The sequence below is a fragment of the Ovis aries genome, chromosome 8 (assembly GCF_016772045.2).
Source record: "Ovis aries strain OAR_USU_Benz2616 breed Rambouillet chromosome 8, ARS-UI_Ramb_v3.0, whole genome shotgun sequence".
Lineage (NCBI taxonomy): Eukaryota > Metazoa > Chordata > Mammalia > Artiodactyla > Bovidae > Ovis > Ovis aries.
Window position 1 is genome coordinate 75,613,691 of NC_056061.1, and position 15,149 is coordinate 75,628,839.

Sequence of the window (15,149 nt, forward strand, 5' to 3'; positions counted from 1 at the left end):
AATCAAGCTGATGGAAGTAGCAGGAATTACTTTTGTGCAGACAGGGTTAAAAACTAACCCTGGTCAATCAGCACCTTGTAATTAATCCACATACTCGTTTTAAAAGAGAGAAATGTTGGCACTTCTCTGGTTTAAGGTTCTACACCAATCTCATATAGCATTCTACAACTATATAGGGTTTGATTTCAGGATAGAATTACATATAACAAAGGTTTTGCTGTAACAGATGGTTATTTCCAACTGCCAAGTACTGAGGCTTTCTTGGGAATCTTTTCTAACCATCCATGAGCAAATTTATGAGTAAATGAATTAAAGACAAAACATGGAGTTACCTTTTAAATTTGGCTTGAAAACCTGGGCTTTAACATACTAGCTTAACATTGATATTGTGGTTTTTAAAACATGAAATCTCTGAATACCAACTAATTGTAAATTGGAAGTCAGTCCAAACAATATCGCCTTTCATTTCTGAAAAACAGGTAATAAACCACTGAAAAAAAGTACAACAGTGTTAATAATTTTATAAACCAGTATATTAAACAAATTCTTTTAAAGTTGCCTATATAAATGAAGGTACTACGCTAAGGGATAGTAGCCTCACTTTACTTTGATGTAGAGGAAAAAATAAATGTAGAAATCACTTTTGCTGTATATTAAGTGTTTGACATGAGAAGGCTCCATTGCCTTTTCTTTATTCTAGTTGCTGTGTTTTTAATAAAATGCACATTTAGCAGTTTTTAATATATTTTCACCTAGGTTTTAATCTTGGAATGAATACTAAGCTGCAAGGAGATACTTAGTCATTTGTTAAACTTCTTGAGCCTTATGGCTATATTCAGCAGTATTGGTAGTATTTCTAGGGGCGCAGAAGATGTGAATCTTAAATCTAAATAGGAGATCAATACTAGGAGCCCACCTTTCACCACAGTGCTCTCTTTGAAGAATCCATATAATAAAGTAGGTATCATAAAGTAGATCATACTTTCCCCTGGGAATGTTTTTATAATCACTAGCTACTTTTTAAATCAGATCTTAGCATCTAATTATAACAGTAGCATGTTTTTAAACATTACAAAAACCGTGATAGAAGTATCATACACACTCATTATACCAAAGTCCCCAGTGTACTATAGTTGCTCATTCATTCATCCCACAGATGCTATTGAATATGTACTATGTTCCAGGCACTATTCCAGGCTCTGGGGATTTGATATGGGCAAAAAACACATGCCCCTTCCCCCATGAATATTACAGAATAAACTAGTGACAGAGATGACTATAAACCAAATATTCATTGCAAAATATAAACGCTGAAAAGGGAAAAATATACAGGCATTGCCTTGAGGAGGTGGTCCTTGAAGAGAGCTCTGACAGATCAGTAGTAGCTAGGGGGGAGATCGTTATGGCAGAAAGCAATGTGGAGAGAGCATGAACCCCTAGAGAAACTTAGAGAAGAGTAATGAGACTGGAGGGGTACAGAGGCCAGTAAGACGAGTAAGGAGGCAGAGACTGGGCTTTCGAGGTGTTGGAGGCCATGTCAAAGGCTTGCTCATTGTCCTTGAAGACAGGAAAGAGCTTGGGAGAGTTTTCAGTTGAAGGGATAAGGGTGGGGTGACGTCAGATTCACAATTTTAAAAGTTTGTAGTGCAACAGTGGAGAAGAAAATGGCAACCCACTGCAGTAGTCTTGCCTGGAGAATCTTGTGGATAGAGGAGCCTGGTGGGCTGCCGTCAATGGAGTCGCACAGAGTCGGACACAACTGAAGCGACTTAGCAGCAGCAGCAGCAGTGCAACAGCCCTACTCTCTCCATGAGGGACATTCTGTTAGTACAAATGATAGATGAGCAGGCTAAAGATAGCGGAAAGTAAGTGCTGTTTGAGAGAGAGTTGTGCATGCGTGCTCAGTTGCTTTGTTCGTGATCGACTCTTTGCAATCCTGTGGACTGTAGCCCACCAGGCTCCTCTGTCCATGGGATTCTCCAGGCAAGAATATTGGAGTGGGTTTCCATGCCCTCCTCCAGGGGATCTTTCCAACCCAGGGATCAAACCTGCATTTCCTATGACTCCTTCATTGCAGGCAAATTCTAAGAAAAAAAAGAAAAATGGAGGTAGTAATAGTTTGACTTTCTGGAGTAAAAGTGGAAAAGATGATTCCAGCATTTCTGGCTGGTATATCCCTGCAAATGGGAGTAACATTCACTTTACTGTGAAATTTCAAATCTCAGATATCAAATAGTCACTTAGATGTACTGGTCTATTGCTCAGGTGTTTGGGCCACAAGTAAAAATCAGTGATTGGATGGTCCTGCAAAGGAAACTGAGAAGGGTTGTCAGTATAGGTGGAAGGAAAAACAGGATTATAAGAAATTGAGGTCCCCAGGGGAATACAGAGCTTCAAGAAGAAAGGAGTGGCCAAAAGTGTCAGGTGTTGCCATCAAGTTATAGGAGAAAGAGACTAATAAATACTAGTGGGATTAAGAAGCATAATACTACACAGAGCTGTTCAGGTGGTTGGAGAGGGTGAGGGGAAAATTCGATTGGACTGAGTTGGGGAAGAAATGAAGAGAAGCACAGATAACCCATTTGTGATTTTATTTTATTTTTTACTAACCCTAACTGTTGAGGAGAACAGACCTATAGCTGAAGGAGGAGGACAGAGGGAGAGTCAAGGGAACAGCTTCTTGGATGGGCACGTCTGAGCAAGTCTTCCTACTCTTAGGGCGGATAGAGAAGAGATGCCTTGGACAGCTAATTAACATCTCTAAACAGCAAGACTTGCTTGTGTATATGAGAATCTAAATTCTATGTGAATTCACAAATACATTTTTGAAGGATTATCAGCATTAGCAGCTGATAATTAGCAACATGTGCTGAATATTTTTCCCCTGTGTGTGACCTCTATGATGCTGCAGACTGTATATATGGCACAGGGGATTTATATTGTATTGCTTGGTGGATTTGAGTACAGCATCAGTTCAGACCCATTCAGCCTAGCTTGTTGTTACCACTTAGAGATAAGAAATGAGGATAGAACATTGCCCATGAGATGAGGCTCAAATCTGCTCACCAGATCACCCAGAAGCCAATGGCATGCCCATAAGAGCTAACAGTGGCACAAAACAATTTGCCGTAAATTGCAGGTAAACACCAGTGGCCCATACTTCATACAGCATCTGCCAGAAGCGTCAATCTCCAGATGTTATTTTGTTTCCCAAATGCCACGTCCTAGAGCCAACCCCCTAGATGTTGGGACTTGGGGAAAAAGGGCAATTAAGACCTTCCCCTTCCATCCAAGTTCTGAACCAATTTGGAATTTGAAACAAAGGAGCAAGGCAGATAGAGTCTAAACCTCCACCTTTATTACCGATAAAACCAATGTTGGAGATTGTGTCTTACACCTTTGAGCAGGTGAGCATCCCGATACTGAACTCAGCATCAAAAGCCTTCCCGCCAGTGGGCTGAACAGGGACAACCCTCCCCACATAGAAGCGGAGCTTTCCTGCAAGTAAAGCAAAACCAGTGCCACCTGTGGGTAGGCAGCTCTCTGCCAAAAGAATTAAAATCTAATTCCTGCTTCCTGCCCCCAAGAGAAATGTGTGTGAGGAGTCAGAGAGACCAGCAGCTCTTGGAGCCCCGCTCAAATGGAAGAAATTCTCCACATAGCCAGCCCTCTGCCCAGCAGCTCCTCTTGAAAGAATAGTGAGAGGTAATATATTTGCTTGCAAAGAGTCGGACATGACTTAGCAGCTGAACAGCAACATATATTTGCTACAGAGATGGAAGCTATTCTTGGTTCTGGTCACTCAGTGCACATTTTAGTAGCTGACAGCCGTATCATCACAGCTTGTCATGCCTTTACACAATCAGCAGTTGCCAAGAGCCCTCTGTGTGACCAGAACCAGGTCCTGAGACCTTAGGAAGAAGCATGTGGCCTGTTCGGCCCTCACGCTCTTCAGAAGGCGGATGGGGATGGTACTGATGTTTCTGAAATTTAGAAAATAGTTGGTAACTCATGGACACCATAGGAAATTAGAAGCAAATATCCGTGAACTGAAGTTTATCATGAGACGTATATTGGCTTCTCCGGAGCCTTCAGCATGACTCTGGGTTTCTAGATCTGCTGTCTAAAGAAAAAGTGTGTTTCCTTCCCCAGTGTGCCCCTTTTCAGGAGTGGAGGGGGAGGGTGTCTTATAATAAGTCTGATGGGGGGAGATGACCTCATGGGCTCGCGTTGTCCTTCGCTTCCTGGCGGGTGCACGGTGGCCTCTGGCGGGTCTCTTTCAGGAAGTGGATGTGTAGGACCTGGGAAGGGTGGGGTTGCCCTCCACAGGCAGGACATTACTCTTCTTCCTCTTCCTGACCACATTTCCCACAGCCGTCCTGGTCATTGCTCAGCTTCCTGTCGGGGAAAACCTTGGCTACTGAGCGTCCACCTGCTACCACCAGCAAACTAAGGATGACAGAGAGTTCCGAGCTGTGTCGAAAGCTTGAGTCCACATAGACCCTTTGACAGTGGTACCCGGGGCCTCAGACATCTGAAGTGAAGATGGAGCCGGTTTTTTGTTTGGTTTTGTGGGGGGGAGGGGACAGTGAATGGGATAGGAAGCTGCCGCCTGGGCCAATCGTGTTCTGGGCATGGAGTGCGGGGATTCCGAGGGGCCCTGAGGTGGAGAAAAGACAAGGCAGTGTCATGGGACGGCTGCTGCAGCCAGGGTGGCCTTGGGAGCAGAAGCAGCAAGGGGGCTTCTCGGGAGGATGAGGGGGCCAGGCAGCCTGATGTGTGTGCAGATGAGGGGTGAGCGTTGGTTTACCATATCGAGCACACTATGAGCTGGCAACACACCTGGCTCCCCTGCTGTCACCAAGGTAATGAAGGTCCCAGACGTCAGGAAGCCTGCATTTACGACTTCCCTGGCAGTCCAGTGGGTAGGACTCTGTGCTTCCAATACCCAGGGCGTGGGTTTCATCCCTGGTTGAGGAACTGGATTCCACACGCTGCAGGACGTGGCCAAAGCAAATCAGTTGATTAATTTAAAAAAAAAGAAGAAGCAGCCCATGTTCAAGTAAGTTTATTTCTTCAGACCTTCCTTAATCCATCCAGGCTGCTAGGTCAAGTAAGTTTATTTCTTCGGACCTTCCTTCATCCATTTCAGGCTGGCAGGGAGAGCTAGGGAAAAGGCAGGCTCCCGGGCAGTTTTAGACCTGGGAGAGCAGTCATTTCAGGGTGAGCCCTGGGAATCTGTATTTTATAAAATGTTTCTGATACGCACTGGATTTGAGGCAGCTGGCTGAGTGGGACAGATGGATGCCCCAGAGGGGGACAAGTGCTATGGTTGTGAGCGTGAGGATTGTCTGAGAACAGGAGCTGTATACTGCCTTGAACGTGGAGGACTCAGGGCTGGCACACGGGGAGTGTTATTTCAGGTATCCACTGGCTCCGTGTACTGCCTTTCTCATAGGTCCCCGTCTCACCTCAGGGACTGACAGCAGCTGTGCAGGGACCAGGGCCTGAGGTGGAGCAGTTTGCTGTACTTCCGACCCTGGCCCCTGTGTCTCCCGCCCTGGACTTCTGATTGGCCTGCTGGGGACTGGTGGCTGCTATCTGCAGGGATCTCAGATACGTGGCAGCACTGATGATCGAGCCCCAGAGAAGAGCTCCGTTCGGGGCCATTAGTGGCCCTTCATAGAGCTGATCACTTGCTTTCAGCATCAATGTTATCTCTACCACCTCACCCTGAGGATGAGGCCGGGCAGCTTCTGCTCATCCTGATGGGTTCCTGGAATCCCTACCAGCCTGCATTCCCAGCCCACCCAGCCTCCTGCGACTGGGACAGCGTTCCACCAAGAGATGATCCAGAGTAAACACACTCTGTGCTCCTGCCTCCTGACTCTGTCCCCTGAGGAATTCCGAGTGACACTGGGCCATCCTCAAGACCCCTGTCTCTCGGCTAAGACCAGACCCCAGGCCTGAGCACCTGGCTCCCTGCTGTCCTTCCCTGAGGTCATCCCACTGCCAGGGGGCTGTCCCCAGAAAAAGGCAGGTTCAGCTGTCTTTGGGACTCTGGGGGTCACAGGAACTGAGAGACGGCTGAAGGCCTCTTTGCTCTTTTCCCTGAAGGGCAGGTAGTGTTTCCTGAGTGCCTCTCCCAGCAGAACCCGGCGGGGCCCTGGTGGCGGAGGGGAGGAAGCTGTCCAGGGCAGAGGGAGCCCCTGCTCCAGTGAGGAAGCGGGGAGGGCACAGGACTGGGCCCTCTCAGCAACCACTGTGCCTCCCCAGAGTGACCCCACCCCGTGCCTCAGATGTGTGTCTGAACTCCTCCTGAGGTCACGAGCAGAGATCAGAGATGACAGCTTCCTGCTCTCAGGCCATTTCACATCCCTATCCTTCGTTTCTACATTCCCTCCATCTGCCATGATACCATAGTTTTTCTACTGTTTGGGAAAGTCAAAATAATTAGCAAATGAGGGAAAGTTCAGCTAAATGAATACGTAAAATATGTATCCCCAAAGCGCTACTGCTTTTTAGTACACTGGAGGCTTTTTTTTTAAGTATTGGGATGATTGTGGAGGGATTTGGGGAATTTGCCTACTTCCTGCAAAAACAACCTTGATCTTATCAGATAAGGTGTAGCTGGGGAGGAGAAATAGAGCAAAGTCAGGGAATGGATCATTCCATCTCCATCTGTGTAATCCATAGCAGTCATAAGGACAGAAAATAATGTCAAAAGACCCAGCCTGCCTACAGTTAATTCAGGCTGAGTGAATATAGTGTACCAAGGGATTCTAGAATTTTCTACTGCCTGACACCCCCGCCCCTCCCCAGGTTTAAGGCAAGCATTGGTCTCTAACCAATGTGCACCTGGAATCTTGACCAGTAGGGGGCATAGGTGAGCAGTGTACTCTATGCCCAACACACAAGTCCCACCTTCTCAGTTTGAGGCAATTCCAACTAGCTCACCAGGAGATAGAAAAGAATTAGGTCATCGGGATCTATTCTTTTTTTTTTTTTTCTTTTTTAAAGTTATTGACCATTTACATAATTGTGAAATTTTATTAAATTCCCTTAATCAACTTTCCTCATCCTCAAAAGCTGATATAATTCTGTGGCGTGAACACTCAGACATTAGAAATACTTTTCACATTTTGTAAACAAATTCTGTTTATCTAGACGACTGGTTCTCTTTTGGAAAAACAATTGCCCAAAAGCTGTTCCAATTTAGGGGAGAAAATAAGCTGGGAAAAGAAAAATAGATAGACATGTTCATGCCCCCACCCCACAACTAGTCCCTTTTGTCTGTTTGCCTGTGGGTTTCGGTTTTTTGTTTTATTTTGTTTTAATTTTATGGAAGTGTAGCTGATTTACAATGCTGTGTTCACTTCTGCTGTGCCAACAGAGTGACTCAGTTATATATATGTATATATATTCTTTTTCATAATCTTTTCTATTATGCTTTATCTTGGCTACATTTAAATCAGTCATTTTTAGATGTTGAAAAAGTAGGCTTAATTTCTTTAAGTGAAAAATGAAGAGTCAAAAGAACAAAGCACTTCCCCGCAGGAGATCGGCGCTTCCGTCACACCGAGCATCCTCTCCTCTGGATGGGCTGTCTGCGTAGTGCCCATCTCTGTTTATTCTGTTTTCTGCCCTTGCTCGTCTCATCTCCCACTTTCCCTGGGCCTCCTGAAGGAGGATCCGCAACACAGGATGAGTGTGTGGGTGGAGGCCGAAGACGGGTGAACTGCCCGGACCTGTCTGTCTGGGGTGTAACTCCATCACAGGTGGACGGCGTTCTCCCGACGGTGGCAGCCAGACAGGGCTGTCCATCCCGTCCCGGGCACCTGGCAGGGCCGCGGCCACCTGCGGACATGCTGTCCACAACCATGGTGGGGGCTCTGGTCAGAGGGTGGAGAAATCGAAGCTCTCCTCGAAGGGCAGAATCCAAGCTTCTTATCCCTCAGAGCCAAGATGAAATTCAGACTCCAGGTAGGTTTGTGGCTTTGCTATGACTGCCTAGTTTTCTTTTTAAAGGGTTCAGGAAGGTGATAATGAGCTTAGGAGCTTCCCCACACACACCCCCCTTCAAAGAGAATTGATACATCTTTAGTCTGTTTCTCTTCTCAGGTTATTATAAATTATGGCTAACTCACTGGTGGAAGGTTTATTTTTGCTTTTCCAAGTCAAAGACACAGGGACCTTCAGTGGTTGCACAATGAAAGATCATCATCTCACCTATTTTCCTTCAAAAGCTTTTATTTTAACATGTGTCCTGGTTCTATGATATGTATATTCGACTAGTAGAACAGGAAAGGTTTACTGGCTTTTGGCAAATTCTGGTCCAAGTTGTATCATTTTGGTACTTCTGGTGTGGGAAATGGTAAAAGTAGTTAGCTTCTGGCTTTCCTCATTAATTATTTTTATTTTCTGTTACTCTCGTTTTGAGGCAACAATAGAACTCATGACCAAAATGTAGCTTGCCTGTTAACTTCACTCCAAAGGCTTTGGTGGCCTTCTTTGAAAGAAATTTCCTTTGGAATGAAACTCTTTGGAAACTCCTGATCTCGTTCTGTTCTGTCTGGACCTTGGACTTCTTAAGGATACTTAGAAGGGAACTCTTTGGGCTTGCTGATGTTTGACCTATGAGAGAAGCACAGAGCCGGCAGAGGAAGCAGAGATGAGCTCAGAAAAAATCGACTCCCGGGGGCTTTCGGGGCTGGCCCGCTACCCCTCAAAAGGCTTCTACCTGACTCAGAGCTCTGAGAGGTTCCAAGCAGTGATGGCTGACTATCCCTTCATTTCAACAAATGCGTATGCGCCTCATTTTTCTAGATACTGACTTTCTCTGGTCGCTAGCTAACCTACAGTTGAGAGGTATGAAGATTCAGGTTACAGTTTGTTTTGTTCTGATGGTGGTTTCCGACCATAATTTTCACACTGACGGTATTTAAAGTGAATCAAGTCAAGAGGCTACTGTGAACACGGTCTTACATGTTTATTCATAGCAAGATAGTCAATTCATTGTTTAACCGGATATGAAAAAGATAGAAGGCTCTGCTGTGTTCTAAAGTGCCAAAAGAGTCAGTGATCACTGGTGACATCTGGCAATCAGAAAGAAATGTGAACTGTAGCGTTTCAAATGTTGATCACCTTGTTGCACTCCGGGTACGTTTATTTAAGAATATTCAGAGCTTTACAAGATGACAAAGTAGTATGCTAACAAGTGAGGGATTTTTTTTTAACAGCTTAATTGAGATATAATTTACATGCCATACAATTCACTCATTAAAGGAGGCAATTCAATAATTTCTGGTACATTATATTATTCATTTTTTAAGCTATAGAAAATCTTATATTGCATAAAATTTGCTATTTTGACTATTTAGAAGAGTACAATTTAGTAGTATTAATTACATTCATAATTCTATACAGTCATGACCACTGTCTACTTGTAAAGCTTTCGTCACCCCAAACAGAAACTCTGTAACCATGAAGCAGTAACTCCCTATTCTCTCCTGCCCCCACCTTTGGTCACCTCTAAATTGGAAAAGACTCTGATGCTGGGAGGGATTGGGGGCAGGAGGAGAAGGGGATGACAGAGGATGAGAAGGTTGGATGGCATCACTGACTCGATGGATGTGAGTCTGAGTGAACTCCAGGAGTTGGTGATGGACAGGGAGGCCTGGCGTGCTGCGATTCATGGGGTCACAAAGAGTCAGACACGACTGAGCAACTGAACTGAACCTACTTCCTGCCTCTAGATATGTCCCTAGGTTAGATATTGCATATAAATGGAATCATACAATATTTTTCCTTTCACATCTGGCTTATTTCACTTAGAGTAATGTTTTCAACAGTCATCACAACACGTATCAGAACTTCATTCCTTTTTATGGCTGAAAGGATAGTATGTTTTAATTCTATTTTATTCTCCCTTCCTTAAATATATCTTAATTTCTAACCTGGTCATAGAAAAACCTTGAGACTTTTTTTTGGTCTACTGGTATTTTTATGTTTATTTAAAGTCTGAAAAGACTCTTAGAAAGGTATTTGTTTTCAGTTAGCTTTTTAAAGGCAGGGGCCATAGATTAATCTTTTAAAAATCCTTTTTATCCCCTCATGTCTAGTCCAAGAACTGGTCTACAGTATTCCACAAATTTATCTTGAGCTGGACAAGATGAATAGTTTATAAGGTTTTACTTTTACGTGAGTGAGGTCGCTCAGTTGTGCCCGACTCTTTGCGACCCCATGGACAGTAGCCTGCACCAAGCTCCTCCATCCATGGGATTTTCTAGGCAAGAGTACTGGAGTGGGTTGCTGTTTCCTTCTCCAGGGAATCTTCCCGACCCAGGGGTCGAACCCAGGTCTCCTGCATTGTAGACAGACGCTTTACCGTCTGAGCCACCAGGGAAGTAGGTACCAGCAAAGAGAATTTAAATAAAAAGTAATATAATCTTTATGCTTTAGTTCTTTCTTTACTGGAGAAATGGTATTTTCTTTTGATGTAAAAATTTCCAGCTGCAGTTATTTCACACACCTAGAATTTTATTTCACACGCCATAGAATCACCAAATACTGAGAGTAGAGTGTTAGTAGAGTAGCAAATATAATATGTTAAACTGTGACATGTCCAAAGTTAACTCAGGAAATCTGACAATGCCTAATTCATACTAGTTTAGAGCCTATTAGAGAAGGAAATGGCAACCCACTCCAGTATTCTTGCCTGGAGAATCCCATGGACGGAGGAGCTTGGTGGGCTACAGTCCACAGGTCGCAAAGAGTCAGACACGACTGAGCGACTTCACTTTCACTTTCAGAGCCTATTTGGTGATTTTTTTTTTTTTTTAAGGTGATTAGAGAGTATCCCAGCTGCTTAGTAGTGTGACGTTAAACAAATCTTTTCAGCTCAAAGGTGCTCTTGGTGCTGTTGGCCTCATTACTCGTTCTTGGTGCTGGGCTCAGGAATTAAGAGCAGTCAGACTGAAACAGAAACTCTTGCAAGTTGAAGAAGCCTTTTGACACCTCGCTGAAGTAGAGAAACTGGAGGCAAGGGTGGATTGGGGTGATTCACAGGGTTTATCTTTAAATACAAAATATACCTCTGTTTCTTCCAGTTCTGTCCAGATAACTAAGGATGTACATGTATGCATATGTGGCAGCCCACACTTAACTAAAATGTGCTCTTATTATGCTTTGACTGTTTCAAAAGTTGCAAAGGACATGAGAAGGAGGAGGGATGCGAAATGAAGCCCTTGATGAGGACTTGGAAATAAGTTATCAAAGGATACCTTTGCTGCAGATGATTCCCAGCCTACTTTCTCAACATCTAACCAAGAACAAACTTTTGCACATTCATTTTTTTCCCTAATTTTATTGCAGTATAGTTGATTTACAATGTTGTGTTAATTTCTACTGTACAGCAAAGTGATTCATTTATACACACAGACACACTTTTGCATATTCTTTTCATTATGGTTTATCCCAGGATATTGAATATAGTTTCCTGTACTATCCCGTAGGACCTTGTTATTTATCCATTCAATGTACTACGGTTTGCATCTGCTAATCCCCAAATCCCACTCCATCCCTCCCCCTCCCCTGGCAACCACAAGCCTGTTCTCTGTCTGTGAGTCTGTTTCTGTTTCAAAGATAAGTTTATTTGCATTTGCATATTTTAAAAATGCAACAAAGTGACTTGCACTGTTGAGTGAAATCATGTCCATTTTTGTGTATGTGCTATTTCAGAAATTCTGTTCCTCAATGAAGTGCCCATGAATGCCCGAAAAACTTGGCCATGTCACTCATTTCCAGCATAGCAGAGGCCACACCCACCATCCACTGGTCCTATGGGCCTCCGTTAGGTAATGAGCCCAGTTAGAGCCCTCTGGCTTGATACTCTAAATCCCCCATCGTCAGTGATCTATGACTGGCGCTCAGTGACTCTTTTTGATGGCAGGGCCTTCAGAAACATGAACCGCAAAATGTTATCAAGGCAGGAGCCTCGTTTTCGTGGCCAACCTGTATAATCTATCTTGATGCCTTATAAGTCATACCAGGTGCTTAAGTTATTATTGCTTTTCACATTTCAAAGGCGTACAGACTACCATTGGCCTCAATATAAAATAATAATTTCTGGCTGTAGGACTCGACACCCTATAGTCGAAGAGAAAGCCTTTCCTTCCTCATTTCTCAGTGACAGCCTGTAATCATCTTTGAGTAATTTTTAAGATTCTTTCTAAACCACCATTTCCCTCATCATGTCGGCTGGAGAACAGCTTCTCCGTGTATGAATGGAATGGTTCTCATTCCTTTCCAAGCTCAACCACCCAGCTAGTAAGAAAAGGTAGCTGTAAATCTCCGTCAACTTTCTTTTTTCAATAGTTCTGCTGGGAGCAGAGTCAGATGATAAAGTTAGCTCACCACCAGATACTGAGGACCTGCCAGGGGAAGTTTCAGGTAACCACTAAAGAAAATATGATTTTACCCACACCTTATCCCCTCATTCAGCTCCAGCCTATGCTCGAAGGAATGGGGACCAGGGGTGGATCTGGGCCTCTAGTTAGCTGGCCCATCTCCTTCTTTAGGCCTTGGACAAGTTTCAGGTAGTTTGTTTGGCTTCTTTCAATTCCAACTGGAATTCTTAATCATACCCCATGTGTTGTTATTGTTGTTCAGTCACTAAGTTGTGTCTGATTCTCTGTGACTCCATGGACTGCAGCATGCCAAGCTTGCTAGTCCTTCAGCATCTCCCAGAGTTTGCTCAAATTCATGTCCACTGAGTCAGTGATGCTATCTAACTGCTTCATCCTCAGCCACCCTCTTCTCTTTTTGCCTTCAATCTTTCCCAGCATCAAAATCTTTTCCAATGAGTCTACTCTTCACATCAGGTGGCCAAAGTATTGGAGCTTCAGCTGCAGTATCAGTCCTTCCAATGAATATTCAGGACTGATTTCCTTTAGGATTGACCGGTTTTATATCTTTGCAAAGGGACTGCTCTCATGAGTCTTCTCCAGCACCACAATTCAAAAGCATCATTTCTTCAGTACTCAGCCTTCTTTATGGTCTCACATCTGTACACAACCACTGGAAAAACCATAGCTTTGACTGTATGGACCTTTGTCAGCAAAGTGATGTGTATGCTTTCTAACACGTTGTCTAGATCTGTCTTAGCTTTCCTTCCAGGGAGCAAGCATCTTTTAATTTCTTGGCTGCAACATTAGGCAAGAGTAAAATGAACCCTGAGAAATCATAGCTTGGTGTATGTTTTACCTATAAGATGAAATTGTTTCATCTTTATAAACCAAAATTAAAATTAACTCCATTCTATAATGAATGGTAATGACTAAATATGACAGTAATGATTGAAAATAATTTACTATATCTGTGACTATTTTCTGATGGGATTTAATAGACTCTTATACTCTGAATTTTAGTACTAATTTTACTAGTTTAGACAAGCTATGCATCCCTTTCCCCATATTTCTCCATGATTAACTATCATTACCATTTGATAAGAGCCCCTTATTTTAATTAGAATAATCATAGGGCTTATGATTCAATAAATATTCACTGAACTGCTTATATGTAAGACTAATGGGCATGCTAGAAAGATTAAAGAATTATTAAAGAATTACTAAGGCTTCTCCTTTTTTAAAATTGAGGTATAATTGACATATATCATTGACAGACACCATAATGATTTGATTTTGGTATGTTATAAAATGATGACCACAATAAGTCTAGTTAACATTCAACACCACACGTAGTTACAGATTTTTTTTTCCTATGATGACAGCTTTTAAAATCTATCTAAGGCTTATCCTTGACCCCAAAAGAGCATTTGGGACCTAGAGAAAACAAAGATAAAGAAATGCAACAAATATAATATGAGTAAACAGAATTAAATACATGGTAAATGGATATTGGAGGAAGGAATGATTAATTTTAAGAGATAGTACAGTTTCCCAAGTAGATAAAACTTGAGTTGGGCCTTCCAAACCATTGAAGGTATTTTCAACTCTGAAATTAGGGCTAATAGAAAGTAAATATTTGCTCTTGTTACACTTCCAACCTTTTTTCACGCATGAAGTGTCGCCTAAGTCAAACCAAAGGCCTGAAATTAATTTGGTTATTTACTGTCGGGGCAATTATAGTATAGAAGCAAATTCACTCAGAGGCCACATGTGCCATACTTAGAGTGGGAAGAGCATCCCAAGGGCAGACACCAGCCTGAGCAAGGGCCCAGAGGCATGAAAAGCTGGTAGTACTCATGGGGAGCGCTGGGGAGTCTAATATGGCTGCAGTAACTGGCCAGACACCAGAAGGCTGACTACCAAGGTTAGGAGTGTGGGCTTGAGCTGCAGACCACATGAAACTATATCAAACTTTCTTGGCAGAGTGTAAACCTGCATTCTGAGTTTTAGAAGAGAGCTGTGTAAAGATATGGCTTGAGGAACCAAGAAATTGAATTTAACAAAATATATTAAGGAGGTCATTGTCATGACTCACCCCAAAACCCTGAAACTGACAGTAAGGAAAGGAAAGGTGGAAAGAAGATACATAGATGTAACATTATGTTTATGGCCTTTGTAAAAGTTTTATAGCAATCGCTTATAAGGTCCATCATCTCAATGACTGTGCTCATGGGACCTTAGTTTATGGAAGTGACTGAATGATAACGTGGAGGGATTAATGCCACTAAAAGATTCTTATTACTCACATTTCCCGAGGATGGGGGTGCTGGCATGCCATGTAAGGCCACATGGGGACACACCAGTTTTGTCCAAGAGGCAGAAAGAAATGAGAGGAAAGCCGAGATCAGACATTGCTGTGGGGTTGCCCATGCAGGGCAGGGTCCACAGCTTAGGACTGGCTAGTTTGAATAATTCTAGCTGGCCTTGGGACATACGGGCTCCCCCTGCTTGTCGGATACCTAACCCTGGGGTTTTGTGTGAGAGTTAGATAAAGGGGTGGTTCAGGGTATACTCTGGGTCACAGGGGAGATGTAAACAACTCTGGCTGTTTGTTTGGCCCTACGATTGTTGCTGTTCAGTCGCTAAAGTGAAAGTGAAAGTCGCTCAGTCATGTCTGACTCTTTGCGACCCCATGGACTATACAGTCCACGCAATTCTCCAGGCCAGAATACTAGAGTGGGT

The 15,149-nt window shown here is 43.4% G+C and overlaps 1 protein-coding gene across 2 annotated transcripts in view; it reads left to right on the forward strand.

Annotated features, from left to right (window-relative positions):
- Positions 1-15,149, forward strand: part of PLEKHG1 (pleckstrin homology and RhoGEF domain containing G1) — a 254,209-nt gene that overhangs the window by 94,953 nt on the left and 144,107 nt on the right. Inside the window, exon 2 of one of the 2 annotated variants that reach the window (XM_042253622.2) lies at positions 1-7,983. This exon is cut by the window's left edge and continues 26,279 nt beyond it. The exons of the other annotated variant lie outside the window; for it this stretch is intronic. Coding sequence (XP_042109556.2) covers positions 7,599-7,983 — 385 coding nt within the window. The 5' untranslated portion in view covers positions 1-7,598. The remainder of the gene's footprint in view (positions 7,984-15,149) is intronic. 2 annotated transcript variants of the gene reach the window in all.